Source organism: Ursus americanus, chromosome 14 (assembly GCF_024610735.1).
Source record: "Ursus americanus isolate L20-20 chromosome 14, mUrsAme1.1.p, whole genome shotgun sequence".
Taxonomy (NCBI): Eukaryota; Metazoa; Chordata; class Mammalia; order Carnivora; family Ursidae; genus Ursus; species Ursus americanus.
This window is the reverse complement of record NC_142140.1, coordinates 54,873,866-54,889,637: the sequence shown is the minus strand read 5'-3', so window position 1 is coordinate 54,889,637 and position 15,772 is coordinate 54,873,866. Positions and strand designations below refer to the sequence as shown.

Genomic DNA, 15,772 nt, shown 5'->3' with positions numbered 1-15,772 from the left:
CAGTTTCATAAAGAGTGCTCCTGAAGTGGCCAGGGTCCATGTCCTCTACCCTCGGGGTCCACAAAGGATAGGGATGAGACCCCCAGGGGTCACAGCTCCAAGGGTAGAAAGACAACTGGCTCTAGCTCCCCCAACCTCAGGTAGGTGCCCCACAACACATACGCAAAAAAGCAAGCATCTTTTCAGGAACTGGTATTTATTATCAAAGTCATATTCGATGTCAACAAGATGCCACAACTACAAAAAAAATTGCGCACATTGCAATCTCAATGCAAACAGTCAAATGGAACCCCAGTCATTAAAAAAGTAATTCAAATTACCCCAAAAAGCAACTGAATTTTTTAAACATCTTTATACATCCAGCCAACAAATTAAAATGGTTAACAAGAAAAAATACAAATTCAGAGGTCTGGTATCGATGTTTAAAAAAGGCAACTGCTTAAGCATTTCTATCGATTCGAACATCAATCTCTCGGCCACTCAGCTTCATCCCATTCATCATCCGGCAGGCTCTCTCAGCCACCTCTGGCGACTCAAACTTAACCACACCGCACCCCTTGGACTTCCCGTTCTCCATCTTGATGTCGGCATACAGCACGTGGCCTGGGCACAGGGAGGGAAGAAGAGACCACAACTCATCAGGCAAACCCAGAGCTCAGCCTCAGTCTGGGCTCCACTCAGTCCAGATCACCTGTTGGATTTTGGTGGACAGAGTCAAAAGGGAGAGCGGCCCTGGCACACGAATGCTCAGAACACAATAGCCGGACTCCAGCGACTATGGCCCTCAGCCATGTTGCCATTCTTCTGCCAAAAGGACAACAATCTGACCCATGATGAGCCTCCCTGGCAGCTTGAAATGCATACTCGTACACTCAAGAAAGTTACAAAGGGGGCTGTGTGAGGCCAACTTTATAGGTGAGTTTTACAGAGGCTTCATCTCCCAGACCGCACACCACAGCATTTAGGAGGCCATCAGGATAGAATGGACGCTTCTGTACTGTCCACACATAGGCTGCGTCCTATCTCACAAGTGGGTTTCACATATTCATTCAAGCACTGATTAAGCATCCAGGTATGTGTCAAGCACCACCATGAAACAAGTCTATAGGGGAAGAGCTAAGAAGGACCTGACTGTGTAGCCTATGCTGGGGGCCCTCGTTTCTAAAGCCATTAAACTCACCCCCAAGGGAAGGTCAACATCTAGGGGACTTCTCACGGGACAGTTGTGAAACACTTAAGGTCACCAGAAGGAAGACTCTTGCTATACTGGCATGAAATAAAGCACTTCTGGAGAATGGCACTTGCAACTCAGGGTTCAGGGACAGGAGGGAGACGAAAGAGGAGGAACTAAGTTACAAAGGGGCTAGTGAGTTTCTCTCACTGGCAGACGGGCACCTCCAGGCGTCTGAGGCAGGGGAGCAGCGTGATTCAACCTGACTTTTCAGAATACCTACTACAATGTGAAACTAAGGAGTGGGGAGAGGGCAAGAAGGCGCATGATGGCTCAACAGCTGCCCCAAGAGAAGAACCAGGAGAAGCAGCAAAGTGGTGCAATCTGAGCTACCAGTTAAACAGGAAGTGAGCAACACTGAGGCGGCCCTGACCCAGCAAGCCACCCAGACTTCGGGCTTAGGCCCGGGGCTCCCACTGGACATGGTTAACAGAACAGAGGTGGTGGGAGTGAGGGGCAGGGATTCACCCGGGGCCAACTTCACTTCCTTTCAGCCACACAGTGAGCCTTTCAGAATGGTGGCCTGGTGTGCCAGGAAACCACAACCAGTGCCCCTCAGTCTCATTCACACATAAGTTCACCCCTGGGAACTTCTGGGCGAGTGCTCTTTGAGGCATGAACCAACAGTGCGGTGGAAGAAAGCAACCTCATCTCAGATGTTTTTATTCAGCTTTGTCACGTAGAAGCCATGTGACCTTGGGAAGGTGACTTTGCCTGACTCATCTGCAAAATGGGGACATTACCTCTTTTCAAAAACCATAAAAGGAGAAGGATGGGGTTGAAATGAGAACACAGGTGAGAAATGTCTGACACATAAGAGGAAACTCAACAACTGGCTTGAGTATTTGCACAGGCAGAAAAATGGCAAGTCCCACTGGTCCTCGAGTCATGGCAAGTGGCTGTGAAGACCAGGATGGGAGCTTCCCTACACCCCTCAAATGCATCACTAACAAGCTAAGACTTCTGAAGCCACAACACATGGAAGCACCTAAAAAGCCTTTCTCAAACACTTACCACATTCGTTGAATTTGTCTTTTAGCATCTTCCATGTAAAATCAAATGGGAGCTATAGGGAAAAGGAGAAACCAATGAATGATACAACCAAATCCTAATGTCCTAATGCATAAACACCAGAGTCTGTCTGAGGGGAACTTTCAGGACTTCTTGTTACCCAAGAAACAGGGTACCCTTCAAACTGAGATGATCAGCAGAGAACAAAACATGCCTGTCTGGAATGAGGTTCGAAACCAGCACACCAAACATACTCCCTTGTGGCATTAACTGCCTAAGGGAGAACCATGCAGAGGACAGTAAGCGGCCCACAGACCATTCAACAGTAACTGAAGGTGGTCAACTTGGTACAAAGATAATGCAGATATAGCCCTTTGTCCCTCTGTCCTGCCCAGGTGCAGCGGCTCTTCAAGCCAAGGGAATCAAGAAGACAGGGTTCCTGAGCTCACCGTTGGTGTCTACCTAGCAGTCTGACAACCCGGGGCTCCTGTCACAGAGAGTTCCTTATGCTCTTACATTCCCTCCTTATCCCAGCAGCACCAGACTTTGGGGACAGTAGCAAGGTGGCCTTATGTGCTGCTACTCTACTTCCTCTGCCTGAGGGCACCAACTCTGACCCCAACCGGCTCCCCTCCTCCCTTTGTGACTACCACCACCACCAAGCTGCTGAAGAGCCACTTACATTTCTCACAAATATCTGGCAGGCCTTCCTGGCCACCCCGGGAGCATGGCCTCCAGCTCCGCCAAAGGAACCTGCGAAGCTTCCTCCAAAGTTGCCACGCTCCATCTCGATGGCGCGGTCAAAGCTGGCACCGCCACCGCCACCCATGGCCAGGCCCATGCGCTCAATGCCGGCGCCTAGGGCTGGACCCATGGCAGGACCCATGCGTTCCAGGCTGTTGGCGCCCATGCGCTCCAGGCCCATGCGCTCGAGACTGTTGGCGCCCATTCGCTCCAGGCCCATGCGCTCCAGGTTGTTGGCGCCCATGCGCTCCAGGCCGGTGGCCATGCGATCCATCACGGGGCCCATGCGCTCCAGGCCAGCCCCCATGCCTGCGGGCACCATGCGCTCCATGCTCAGGCCCATGCGCTCGATGGCAGGGCCCATACGCTCCACACCAGAGCCCATGCGCTCAATGGTCTGGCCCACGCGGTCGATGGGCGCGGCCATGCGCTCAAGGCCAAAGCCCATGCCGGCACCCATGCGCTCCACGCCAGAGCCGATGCGCTCCATGGTCTGGCCCATGCGCTCGATGCTGGAGGCCATATGGTCGAGGCCCAGTGGGCCCATGCGCTCGATGCCAGAGCCCATGCGCTCAACTGAGCCCATGCGGTCCATGACCAGGCCCATGCGCTCGATCTCGGAGCCCACACGATCCATGCCATGGCCCAGGCCTGCGCCCATGCGCTCCATGCCGGCACCCCCAATGCGGTCAATTCCAGGGCCCATCCTCTCGATCCCAGGGACACTGCCTCCACCTCCACCTGGAACAAGGAAACAAAACACAGGCAGGTATCAGGACTTGCACACCTGTGTGTACACCATGCCAGGAGGGTGACCTGGGTGCAGAGGCTTGGGTACTTCACAAGCTCAACCACAGTTCGGGAATTAAATCCCACCACAATTCATGATCAGACATTTCTCAAATGTCAACAATTGTTAAGGCAGGGTGGTGAGGACATCACTCTTCCTATTTTCTGTGCCAGAGCTGAAATTTCCATAGTAAAATTTTAAAAAGGAGAAAATCTACCCTGGAGGAATTGTGTCAACAATGTTCTCCATGTTATTTCAGAAGCACTAGCACTTGTAACTAGCTTTGTGAGCCATGGTTGTCAATTCCCGAGAACTCTGAAGTCTCCCCACCAAATTCAACGGAGAAATGCCCTCAAAGAAGGAAGCTTGGAAACCCCACCCTCAGTTGGTCAGTCCATGTAACAGATTCTGTGGATTATATGTGACAATTCAGATCAGTCACAACCTTTACCCTCTCCCAGCTTGTCCCTCTCAGATGCCCTGCTGATGGCCAGTCTGGCTGCATTTCCTTAGCACCTCCAGGCATAAAGAGGCTAGTATACAGCCACATAATTAAGAGGAGATAAAGAAAACAAACACCAATATAGATCTTCTATGTCTAGATGGACAGAGAGCCACTTCCAGGGAGCCTTACTCTGTGAGGAAAACCCCCAAATGACTTGTGTATAATTCTGCTGGCTTTGGAGGAAAAGAAGGCAATGGCACTGCAGAGTAGATCCTAGAAGAGGCTAAGATCAGTTCTCAATGCCATGGTTCAGCTAGACACATGCTGGCATGTCAGCAATGCAGGGACCCTGTGAGGCTGGTAGCCCTGGACAAGGAGGGTCTGCCCAGCACTTTTCCACATGCAGAGCATGAGGGTCTCTCTCACTCAAGCTTCACCACCACCGCTGCCACCTGCCTCTGAAAAAGGTCAGCTGAGCCCACAGCCAGCCCATTACTGACCCAAGCAGCCCAGTCCAAGGCGTAAATTCAAGAAAAGGAAAATCAGAAGTTTCTGTGAGTCTCTGACTGACGACCTCACGTCACTCTATTTCTCCATGACTATTTCCTTAGTCATGCTGAGTAACAGCACGCCAAGTGGCAAAATATAAACACAATTTTAACAATATTAGACTTTCAGAGCAGAAATTTCTCAGAAACTATTAAAAAAATAAAAGCAAGATAACTAGAAAGGGCAGGTAGCATGCTCAAGAACATCAGAAATCAGGCTGACCCCCTGGTGCCAAAAACAGCAGAGAACAAGGGGAAAACGGTGCCCATGTGGAGTTTAGAATCAGAGCACCACAGAAATAACCAGCAAGTGGAGTTACCAAGGAAATGCCAAGACACTCAGAGCCACTGGGGGGGCGGGGGTGTCAAGCTGAAAAAAGAAGTTCATTTAGTTTTAAGTACCCATAAAAAAAAAGTGTATTAATGGACGGATATATTCCAAAATGATTACAGCACTCATCACTGGGCAGTGAGACTGCAGATATTTACTTTATAATTTTCTGAATATTTATCAGTACACACGTACAGTTTAGTAAGCATTTGTTATGGATGGAGCTAGTATATGTTTATAATCAGGTATTTGCTTTTAGGAATTTACAATTTTATAGTATTTAAAACAACAAAGCCCCCAAATTACATGGATATTATAATGATGACAATGGCTAACACTTACACAGCACTTATGTAGGTACTCACTTCTATGCATTAACTCATTTACTCTGCACAACAACCCTATGAGGTAGGTACCATTATATCCCCATTTACACTATGGAAAATAGAGAGGTTCAGTAACTTGCCAAATGTCACACAGCTAAGAAGAGACAGAGCTGGTTCCCACCCAGGCAGTCTATTTTAGAGCCCATGCTTTCCACCACTACACTCTACTATCCCCAGTAATAACAGCCTATTCTAAAAATCAAAACATCAAAACTAAGCGTTTCCTACCTCCTCCCTGCTTTGCAATGATCTCTCCTCTCTTCAGTGCATTACTTAGGATTTCTAAGGAAATCAGGAAGAAAAAAAAATTAGCCAAATTTCTCTATGGTAACAGAAATTTGTTTATTACAGATTCCAGAGTAAGAATATTACTAATTTAAAAATAAAACAAGGAAAGGGGGGAGGGGTTAAGAAATACACACACAGACAAGATCATTTTACTAGAAAACTCTAAGAGTCCTTGATGTTGGGTCATGATACTAGGATCCCATGTAGCTCCAGAGTCTGAGGCCCAGTTGGCAAGACCATCTGGGAATGTGCCCAGCAGAGCTAAGTAAGAGCCAGAGTGCACCAATGAACTGAACTTAGAAAATCAGAGCAAGAATGGGGCCAGTAGCAGTTTTCTAAAGCTGGTCCAAACCCTCACTCACCCACCAGATCCAATCAACACCTCACATTATCCTTCAGCAAACTAAAGCTGTGGCTATACTTATTGCCAAAACCCTAAAAACCAGCAGCAACTGCATGCAGTGCTCAAGTATGACCTCATTAACAAGTCGTGCATGGAAAGACTGCAGCAAGCTGAGCCCACCAGCCCCACCTGGAAGGAGCTGGGTGTGACGATGACTAAGTGACAGACAAAGCTTCAGGAAAATAAAAACCCCAACATATCCAGAACACATCCAACACCTTGTCCAAAACAGAAAACACTGTTGCTTGTTTGCCAACGATTCATACAAACCTCTTTAAAGTTTGTCTAATGCTATATGGTTAGTACTAGCTTTCAAAAGATTCTTCTCAGCCTTTCACTGTGTAAAGAAACTTGTACCCACCCCCTTCTCCGGTCCCAAAGTGTACTCAGCAATGTGGACTAATAGCCACAAAGCACATCTCATTTTCTGACTGCGACCACAGAGATTAACCCTACCCCCACAGCTGTTTCTGGTACTACAACCACCTGCTACAGGAAGGACGTGGGAAAGCATACCAAGAAACAACAGACCTCCAGCCTGCAAGCAAGGAGGGCTTACTTATTCCACGACACCTGCGATACTGCTCCACATACCCAGCGTAGCTTCACTTTCCTAAATCGGCAGCACTTAAATCAAAATACTCCTTGCAAAAGCATCACAATCGGCACTCCACTGATTTGAAGAGAAAGGAAAAATTTTCATGGGCATTCACAGACCTCCCTGCTCTGACTCTGAACTTGAATCTGCTCTTCATGCCCCAGGTAGACCCTTACCTCCAAGCCTGTGCGCCTGACGCTGTCAGCCCTCTCTGCCAGCACACCCTCCTGTTACACTGAACCCTTTCAGACACTCAGCCCGCCGCTCCACCTTAAACTGCATCTCCTCCACCACGGTCTTGCACTCCTGCTCGGATCCAGTGCTCTCAGCAGAACACTTCTATCAGAAAGGTAGAACATGCTTTTTTCAATCTTAACACAGAGAAAATGATCACCTTTGTGTGTTGCTCACCTGGCTGCCAAGGGCCTAGGAACCAACATCTTCACTGGCACCCTCACTAGGCCACTCTACGTACGGACCTCCGGTGCTGCTCTGAGTCACTAAGCATCGTCTCCTCAGCTGCACCACCTCCTTCAAGGTCAAGGACCACATATGTGCATCCCTGCACCTCCAAGTACAGTGGTTTGCAGAAACAAGGGCAAAGATCTATTGCCTTGATAGAAGAGAAGGGACCTGAATAGGGAGACACACTACCAAAAGTAGCACCAAAACAATTCAATTTTCAAGTGAAAAACAGAAAGGAGAGATAAATCAAGAACTGAACAAACAAAAACAAAAAACTCATCCAGGCCAACTAGTCTGAACCCCAACTTAAACTTAGACACCTTTTTACTAAATTGGGTCTGATCACAAGCAGCAGCAGGAATTCCAGAACAAAGCCCTTTGCTCTTGCCCCTGTCCCTTTGGGAGGTCTCAGGACAAAGAGACAAGATAGTCTCAATCAGAGAGATGGTGGCAAAGTAGCAGGAGATAGCAAGGCCTACAGATGCCATTTCTATTCAGGTCGGGACCAGAGGAATTTCCTGTTGCCATGAGAAATAATGACCTCATCAGATCTACCCCTTCTCCACGAACCAGGGCAAGGCCACCAGCTCATCACAGAGGTTGACAGGCACCTCAGAGTGGTGAAGTTTAGGCCTAAGGCAGGAAGAAGTGCCTAGGAAGCAAAGTCATTTGCCATCTTGTTCTTACCCTTGGTTTCCACAAATTGCTATTTGCAGCCAAATGACAAGTTTTTTTAATTTTTAAAAATATCCTGCTATTCCAGGACACAAAAACAGAATCAGTCTTAGACAATAAGAAACTTTAGCCGACCTAATCATACAGATTATGAACTCACCCCCAAAATTCTAAAGCTTTGGAATAATCTAGAATAAAGCTACAATAGGTCACAGAAGACAGCACAAGGAAAAAAAAAAAAGTAAATCTTCACTACCAGCCTAGTAAGAAACAAGAAAGTCCTTCTAGCTACCTAACTGCCAGTAGGGAAAAAGAGAAACAAGTCTCCACCAAACAACTGTTTTCCCTCTACTCTTCTAATAGTTCCTGAGTTTCATGGAGGACACAACACAAAGATGGGAGTCCTAGAAATAATCTGAAGAATCGCCTCGCTGATGAGCTGGATGACGAATCTTTCTAGGACCAGAATATATCTAATACAAACTTACACAAAAGAACTTAAAATCTTCACACCTAACCCAAGGACAGAGGCTGAGCACTCTGAGGCAGTCATCCAGAAGCCTCACATCTGCACAGAATGAGAAGCAGAAGATGGAGGGAGAGTACGGATCCATGCTCCAAATCGCCTTTGACAGAAACAAACTTAAGAGCCCAAAACTGGACAATCTCTTTGGACCATACTAATGAAGAATTAGGCTGGTGGATTCTCAGAAACATCTGAACTCAAAACGGGGGACAGGAGAGACAATCACCGAGAAGTAAAGAAACTGCTTCGCAATCTAACCAAAACTGTAACAAGAGTTTCTCTGCAGCACTTAGGCCCAATACGCAGGCCTTCCAGCATCAGATAACTCCCCCAGTTCCCTGAGGCCTCTTTTAAAGGTACCAGCAAGCACACCATGCCATCCGTTAACTAGACCACCACAGCGCCCTGGGCAAGGGAACTCACACCCCACTCAGCAGAGCCTCAGAAATCTCTACCACTCCAGAGAGCCAGTGCCATGTAAACACAGTGGTTTTTAACTCCCACAGCAAGCAAACACCTTATACCAATGCAACCATAGAAGCCACCTGAAAAGACTAAAGAAAAATGGTGCTATTGATACCAATAAAAAATTCAAGGACCAAAAGTTTTTACCTAGGTCTAGAAAATGTTCGATTTTTTAAAAGACTATGGAAAAACAACTGACTTTGCCTAAGAAAGAACCTCTGACCTGAGGGTGAGCCTGCACCCCAAGGGGTGAGCCCCACCCATGTGGGGCCTTCTTACCCATTCCTCTGCCAAGGGGCTCGCCAAAGCTTCGAGACATTCCCATCTTGTTTCTGGCAAAGTCTCTCTCAAATCCTCCACCCATGCCACGCTCCATCTCTGTGGAGAAAAACATTACCCTAGGCCTTTCCAGGAACATCACTGTGTTTTAGACATGACAAACTACAGGCACACGACAGCCACCACCACGTCAGCATGTTCACTCTTACTACAGAGAAACTATCATTCATCCTTTTTTCCTTAAAAAAGTCACCTCAAGTGAATCCCTGGAAACTACCTACCTTGAATCCATTAAGGACTAATTGACAACTTTCATTAAAGCCCCCCCAGTGAGTAAGGTACACCAAGCACTTGCTCCTACAGCAACCACGTGGGCGCATGCTGAGTCAAAGGCAGGCTGCAGTGGCAGCTACCACCTGCGGGGTACTTCCCACATGCCCCGCCCCACCCAGGCTCTACGGATGCCAGTAGTTCACACAATCCTCACAAGAGCCTGCAACATCACCGCCCCTTTACAAAGAAAGAGGCTCAAATGCCTTAATAACCTGACCAAGGTCACACGCCTGGTTAAGGGCTGAGGCAAAGGCGGGAACCTAAACCCAATGCAAACATCCACGCTCTATTAACACAAGCACATCCACACAATACAGAAACACGTCTGCATATAACGGGACTTCTCTACTAACCAGGGTGGTTTCGTCTATACAAGGATGTTGGTAGCTTCATTACTTTTTTCTATGCTGACAGCAAGACTTACGTTTTGCAATAGTCTTTTAAAAATAAAGGTCTTAGCTTCTATGGGGAAGCCTTACCACAGCTGTCCACCTGCTGGAGAAAACCTCTGATGATCCCATTATTGGCTACTTCTTTCCTCTAAAACAAGACTTAAGATGTGTATCACACCGTGTCTCCCTCCCATACTGAGAGGTCCTTGAAAGACCTAGTTAATGAATGTTGCTCCTTAGAAATCAGGTAATGATCACCTTTTAACGCACAACTACCAAAAATGGTTATATGAAGCTCAAGTCCCTTACTTTCGATGACATGAACAAGCCTACCGAAGGGGTGGAAGCAGGCTAGCCATCATGAATTACTTAGAAAACGCAGCAGAGGGACGCCTACATGGCTCGGTCGATTAAGCGTCTGCCTTTGGCTCAGGTCATGATCTCGGGGTCCTGGGATCAAGCCCTGCCATCAGGCTCCCTGCCGAGCGGGGAGCCTGCTTCTCCTTGTTTGCCTCTGCCCCCATTCGTGCTCACTCTCTAATAAAAATCTTTAAAAAAAAGAAAAAAAGAAAACACAGATTTTAGCAATGGTGAACTTGCTATTCATAGTTTGAATCGACCCAAACTGAACTGCACAGGTTGGTGGCATGCCATCTGCTGAAACTAGCTTGCGCAAGCTTTCATGTGGTGGACAGAAGGGAAACCCCAGAGTGGGACTATAATGGAGGATGCTCTGCTGTACTCCTTTCATCCCTATCTTAACGGCATGAAGGCGGCAGCACTCCGCCCCCTTGAGATAAGGAAGTCATACACAGGTATTAATGTCAGTGGCGGCCTCAGAACTCATCTTCCCAAATGAAAACAAAAAGAAAATTAAACAGAACTCATCTTCCCAACTGTCAACAGGCTCTACAGTTCAGGGAACTCTCTGTGAATTCCAATGTCCCACCCAAAAAGAGAGTTTTCCTTGTCAAATATTGTATCTTATTATTGTTTGGCATTTGATTTTTTATTTTGTAATTTTTAATATCTGTTTTATCAGGACTTGACCTGTACTGCTGATTGACTGGCCCTGAGACTGATTTCTTTTTTTTTTTTTTTTAAGATTTTATTTATTTATTTGACAGAGATAGAGACAGCCAGCGAGAGAGGGAACACAAGCAGGGGGAGTGGGAGAGGAAGAAGCAGGCTCATAGCGGAGGAGCCTGATGTGGGGCTCGATCCCATAACGCCGGGATCACGCCCTGAGCTGAAGGCAGACGCTTAACCACTGTGCCACCCAGGCGCCCCCCTGAGACTGATTTCTAATCAGTCTGATGTCAGCACCTATGACCCTGGTAGACACATTATGGTCACCAACTAAACATTAAATTAAATTCAAAACATCTTTATCAACTTTTCCCCTGATAAAGTTGACGCACTCAAAGCTCAGACACAGCTCAAGTGGAAGAAGTCCCAGCTGTCTACTGCAGAGGATGAGGAGGGAGGACTCGGAGGATCTATATCTGAGAGCATCTAAGAACACCGCATCAGAACACATCCTCCCACTGTGGCTCTCCAAGAGAATCAGCACCTTGAACCTCTGATCATCAGGCCCAGAACTGTGACTGCGGCATTCCACCTGCCAGGACCCTGAGGACTTTCCCACGCCAATCAGCACAGCCCCACCCCCTCTCCATCCACTTCTAAATCACATCACTCCACTCCTCAGAGCAACAACCCCATCTCCTAATGACTCATCTGTTTTGAGCAAACACTTTACCAAGCCAGACTCCTCCAACTCTCACTTTTTATTAAATTCCTGTACATATTATGAGCTACAGGCTAGCCTAAAAGTACACTGGAAATGCAGACCTTTGTCCCTTCATGCCTAATGGTGAGGACTTCCCTTTATCTTTTTATCATCATCTAGAACAAGGCAACCCCATGAAGAAGGGCAGTTTATTCATCAGAATTTTCTTTCTATCCTAGGAAAATTCTCGCTTGCTCTATTCTATCTTCACATTAAAGGATACTGCAGGTCAGCAAAGAAACATTTAAATGCAAATCTTTAATGACTTTCCATCCCAGGGAAGTTAATGTGTTTAAGGGAAGCAAGATCCCCACAGGTAAGGGTCAAAGAGTCAACCAACCCCCAAAGGATTTCAGAAACAGTCTGCAAGGTTTCTCAAGGCACACTCTACAGCCCCACAGAGAAGGGGCTGACGCCCATGCTGGAGGCAGTTCTGAAATGCAGGATCACAGTGTGATTAAGGGCCAGGCTCTGGAGCCAGATAGGTGGGATCCATATATATCCCATTATTATTATTAGCCATGTGACCTTAGGCAAGTCACTCCCTGGGCCTCAGTTTCTGATGAAATGGTGATAAAAGTACCTACAAATCATGTGGTTCTTGCAAGGACTAAATAAAAAAACAGACTGTTACTATGATAGTACCATATTTCTATTAAGGGGTCAAAAGCTTGGTAAGATCTGAATGATAGTAACACCAAAATTTGCACTATGTAAATGCTAAATTAAATCAGTGTCTCTGCTCACAACTCGGAGTTTTATCAGAGCAGATGACCAAGAACTGATGCAGGCGAGCACTCCAGGAAGATAGGAATTCAATTAGAAACTCCAAAGAAACTAAAACTAATCCCTTACACTTGAAGACGATTTTAAAGTAAGCAAAACATAACCACAGCTATCTACAGGATGCCTGCTAGAGCTGGGGACAAGAAAAAAGCTTTACTATTTTATTGGGTAATTATCGGGAAGAGTCAGAACACAGGACACACAGTTTAGTGACTAACGGGATTAACACTTACCTAACTAGGAAGTCTGGCTTCTGAAATACAAACTTCTGATTTTAGTAACATTTAAGGCAATTCAAAGACATCTAATTCAACAGAACAGTGGAAGGGGCAATTATTCATTAAAAATGGGTATGCTGCCTCAAGGTCACCCAAGAGCCAACAGCCACCAGGGGGCAGGTGGAAGCAGGAAGGAAGCATCAGTCTTACCGTTTATTCTGCCCATGTTCATCCCAGATCCAAATCGACCCATGTTTTCCATACCGCCACCAAAAGGTCCCTCCATGCCTGCAAGAGAGGTTCCCATTTGAGGACCATTTCAATGAGACTGCTTACACTCATCAGGAAAAGAAAGATGTTTTCACAAGTTTCACCTCGGGAATTTTCTGCCAGGAACTTCCTTACCAAGTGTAAGGGTTTGGGGGAAAAAATACTAATGCCCTTGCCTAAAAATTACCATCTTCATGAAGCTAATCTGATCCAACCCCCTTAACAGACAAGCAAAGAGAGGCCCAGAGAGATGGAGTGATTTGCCCAAGGTCACAGAGCTAGTTAGTGAGAAAGCTAGAACCAAAAGCCAAGATACCCACTGGAAAGAAAGACTGACGAGTAAAATTAATTTCTAGACTCAGACCTTTTGGAAACCAAAGTGAGAGTTCATGCAAGGCTTAAGGGAAAAGAAGGAGGAAAGGTGAGAGAAAACCATACCTAAAAGTGATTACATTTGTACTTCATTTTAAATCTCTTACCTCCCATTTTATTTATTCCAAATCCTATGCCTTCCATTCCCATTCCTTAAAAAGAAAAAGTCAATGCAAACTAAAATTATGTCAAAGCAGTAACGTTTGAACTTAAAAAGCACAAGAAATTCCAAACCAGCAAATGAACAAAAAATATCCCTGGTTATGAATGTATTTTAATTGTCAAGGAACGGGGGGGGGGGGGGGAATGGAGGGCGTTCTATCACCTCACCTGTCAAACTATCACATTCCAAGAAACTAGGTCTTTAACAAAATAATCACATGACTCAACATTCTTTAGGGCCCACATATAGTTTTAATAAATAACCAAGTTAGACCATTTTAAACATGATATATAATTATCAGGTACAAACTGGAGACACTCACTTTTTTAGCAGCTTATTTTAAGGAACGTTAAGTTTAAAAATCCCTTTTAAAGATAAAATTCTCTAAATAAAAAGCAGTTCCTAAAAACACTGAGGCTTCCCTCCCCGCCACCCCTTTCTTCTTAGGCATTAGTCACGGGGTGGGGGGGGTGGCCCACTCAGACTGCCAGGGCCACGTGAGGTGATGGTCCGGGGCACTGAGGTAAGCCCAGAGTTTAATCTGGGAGGGAGACAAGGGTTATGCAGAACTAACAGTAGCAGGTGAAGGGACATCCATCCTACAATTCAAAGGATTTCAAGAGAGACCTAAGTCTGTGGACTTAGTTCTTAATAGTATATAAACGCCTCATTGCACAGAACGAAAATACTAAACAGAATTTAAAGCATTTTCTTCACAAAGCTTTCATTCACCAGCTATTTCTTATCTTCTTAAACAAAGACAACACTGAACACCATGTCTCTGTGGTCTGTGACAGCTATGTTGTCAAGTAATGAGGCCCTCCATGCCCTTTTTGTATCCATCAATGCCCCTACCGTAGTCTAGAAGCCATATCAACACCAGGCAAGAGCCCAAGGGGTGTCTGGGTAATGGACTGTGGCAGTGCTGTGGTCCCATGATCAGGAGACCTTTATCTCTGTCACTAACTGATAGTGTGACCTTGAGCAAGACCAACTCTCTGGCTTGCCTCATTTTATCAAACAGCTTAACTACCTCAGCTTGGAAGGTCATGAAAGGATAAAATGCAAAGTATAATAACTTTAGAAAAAAGGATTCAATTCAGTAAAAATACAAAATATTGCTTTTATCAAAATGAATCGGAGATGAATAAGGAGAGAATTTTGCTCCAATTAAATCTTTATTCCATTTGAAGTATGCAATGTCCAATTATCCCAATAGTTCACTTGAGTAACTAACTTCCCCAGACATCTCCAACCAAAGTACACTGCAGTTCTCACCTGCGGGTCCTATGTTTCCCATGCCAATGCCTTTATTCAGGTGATTGGCATCAATAGGCTGTCCTCCTGGGCCTAACCCCATGCCAATACCACCAAGTCCATCTGAAAAGAAAAGAGAAAGTTGTAAGTGTAGAGTCCACTTAGAAAACCCATAACCCTCCAAGGGAAACAGAGTCTTTGTTTACTGTGTTGCAAATGTCACACCCCATTCCCATCCACCCATCTCCACGAGCAAACCCAGGGCCTAATTCATAATTTGACACTGGTTCATTTGGGAGCTATCACTTTCAAGGTATAACTTTCCATATTCAATTACCAACTGGAGTTTGTGATATGTATAAAACAAGGACAAATGAAAAATCAGTTACTTGAAAATTACAGAGAAGAATTATGAACAACCCACATGTAAGAATCACGGATACTTGTTTCCCTAAATCTCCAATTGAGAAATGCTTGATTAAAAGAGGCAATCAAGGGGCGCCTGGGTGGGTTAAGTGTCTGCCTTCGGCTCAGGTCATGATCCCAGGATTCTGGGATCAAGTCTTGTATCGGGCTGTGCCCCCCGCCCCCTGCCACGGCTTGTGCTCATGCTCTCTCGCTGACAAATAAATAAAACCCTTAAAAAATAAAAAATACAAAAAATAAAATAAAAAATAAAAAAGGTAATTAAGGACATCGGGTGGCCTGCAGCACAAATATGCCCCATCTCCACTTCCCAACCTGGTAGCCCAAAGGACTTTTCCCAAGAAAAAAAACAATGCTACAAACCAGCCAATTAACACACTGGGCATACACTATTCTCTGACTTCACTGTGAGCAGTTTTCTGGACAGTGAAGATAGTAGATCTTCTGCCCAGAAAGCTTCCTAACCTGTGGTTCAATACCCAGTCCACCCGCAACCCCATGCTCCACAAACAAGCAGGGACGTAATACAGAGTAGTCTCAAAACGGACAACAAAACCTGATAGTGAAAGACACTTGCA

General features: G+C 45.9%; 1 protein-coding gene across 10 annotated transcripts in view; it reads right to left on the bottom strand.

The window, feature by feature from the left end:
- Nucleotides 1–177: 177 nt before the first annotated feature.
- HNRNPM (heterogeneous nuclear ribonucleoprotein M) overlaps nt 178–15,772 on the bottom strand; it is a 39,139-nt gene continuing 23,544 nt past the window's right edge. For 4 of the 10 annotated variants that reach the window (XM_045774452.2, XM_045774459.2, XM_087867336.1 and 1 more), the window contains 7 exons: nt 14,790–14,891; nt 13,456–13,500; nt 12,917–12,994; nt 5,715–5,768; nt 2,925–3,727; nt 2,246–2,297; nt 178–603 (listed from right to left, as the gene is read on the bottom strand). In XM_045774452.2, coding sequence (XP_045630408.1) covers nt 440–603; nt 2,246–2,297; nt 2,925–3,727; nt 5,715–5,768; nt 12,917–12,994; nt 13,456–13,500; nt 14,790–14,891 — 1,298 coding nt within the window. In that variant the 3' untranslated portion in view covers nt 178–439. Of the gene's footprint in view, nt 604–2,245; nt 2,298–2,924; nt 3,728–5,714; nt 5,769–9,185; nt 9,285–12,916; nt 12,995–13,455; nt 13,501–14,789; nt 14,892–15,772 lie in introns of all 10 variants that reach the window. The other 6 variants (XM_045774449.2, XM_087867339.1, XM_087867337.1 and 3 more) reach the window with 4 other exon arrangements.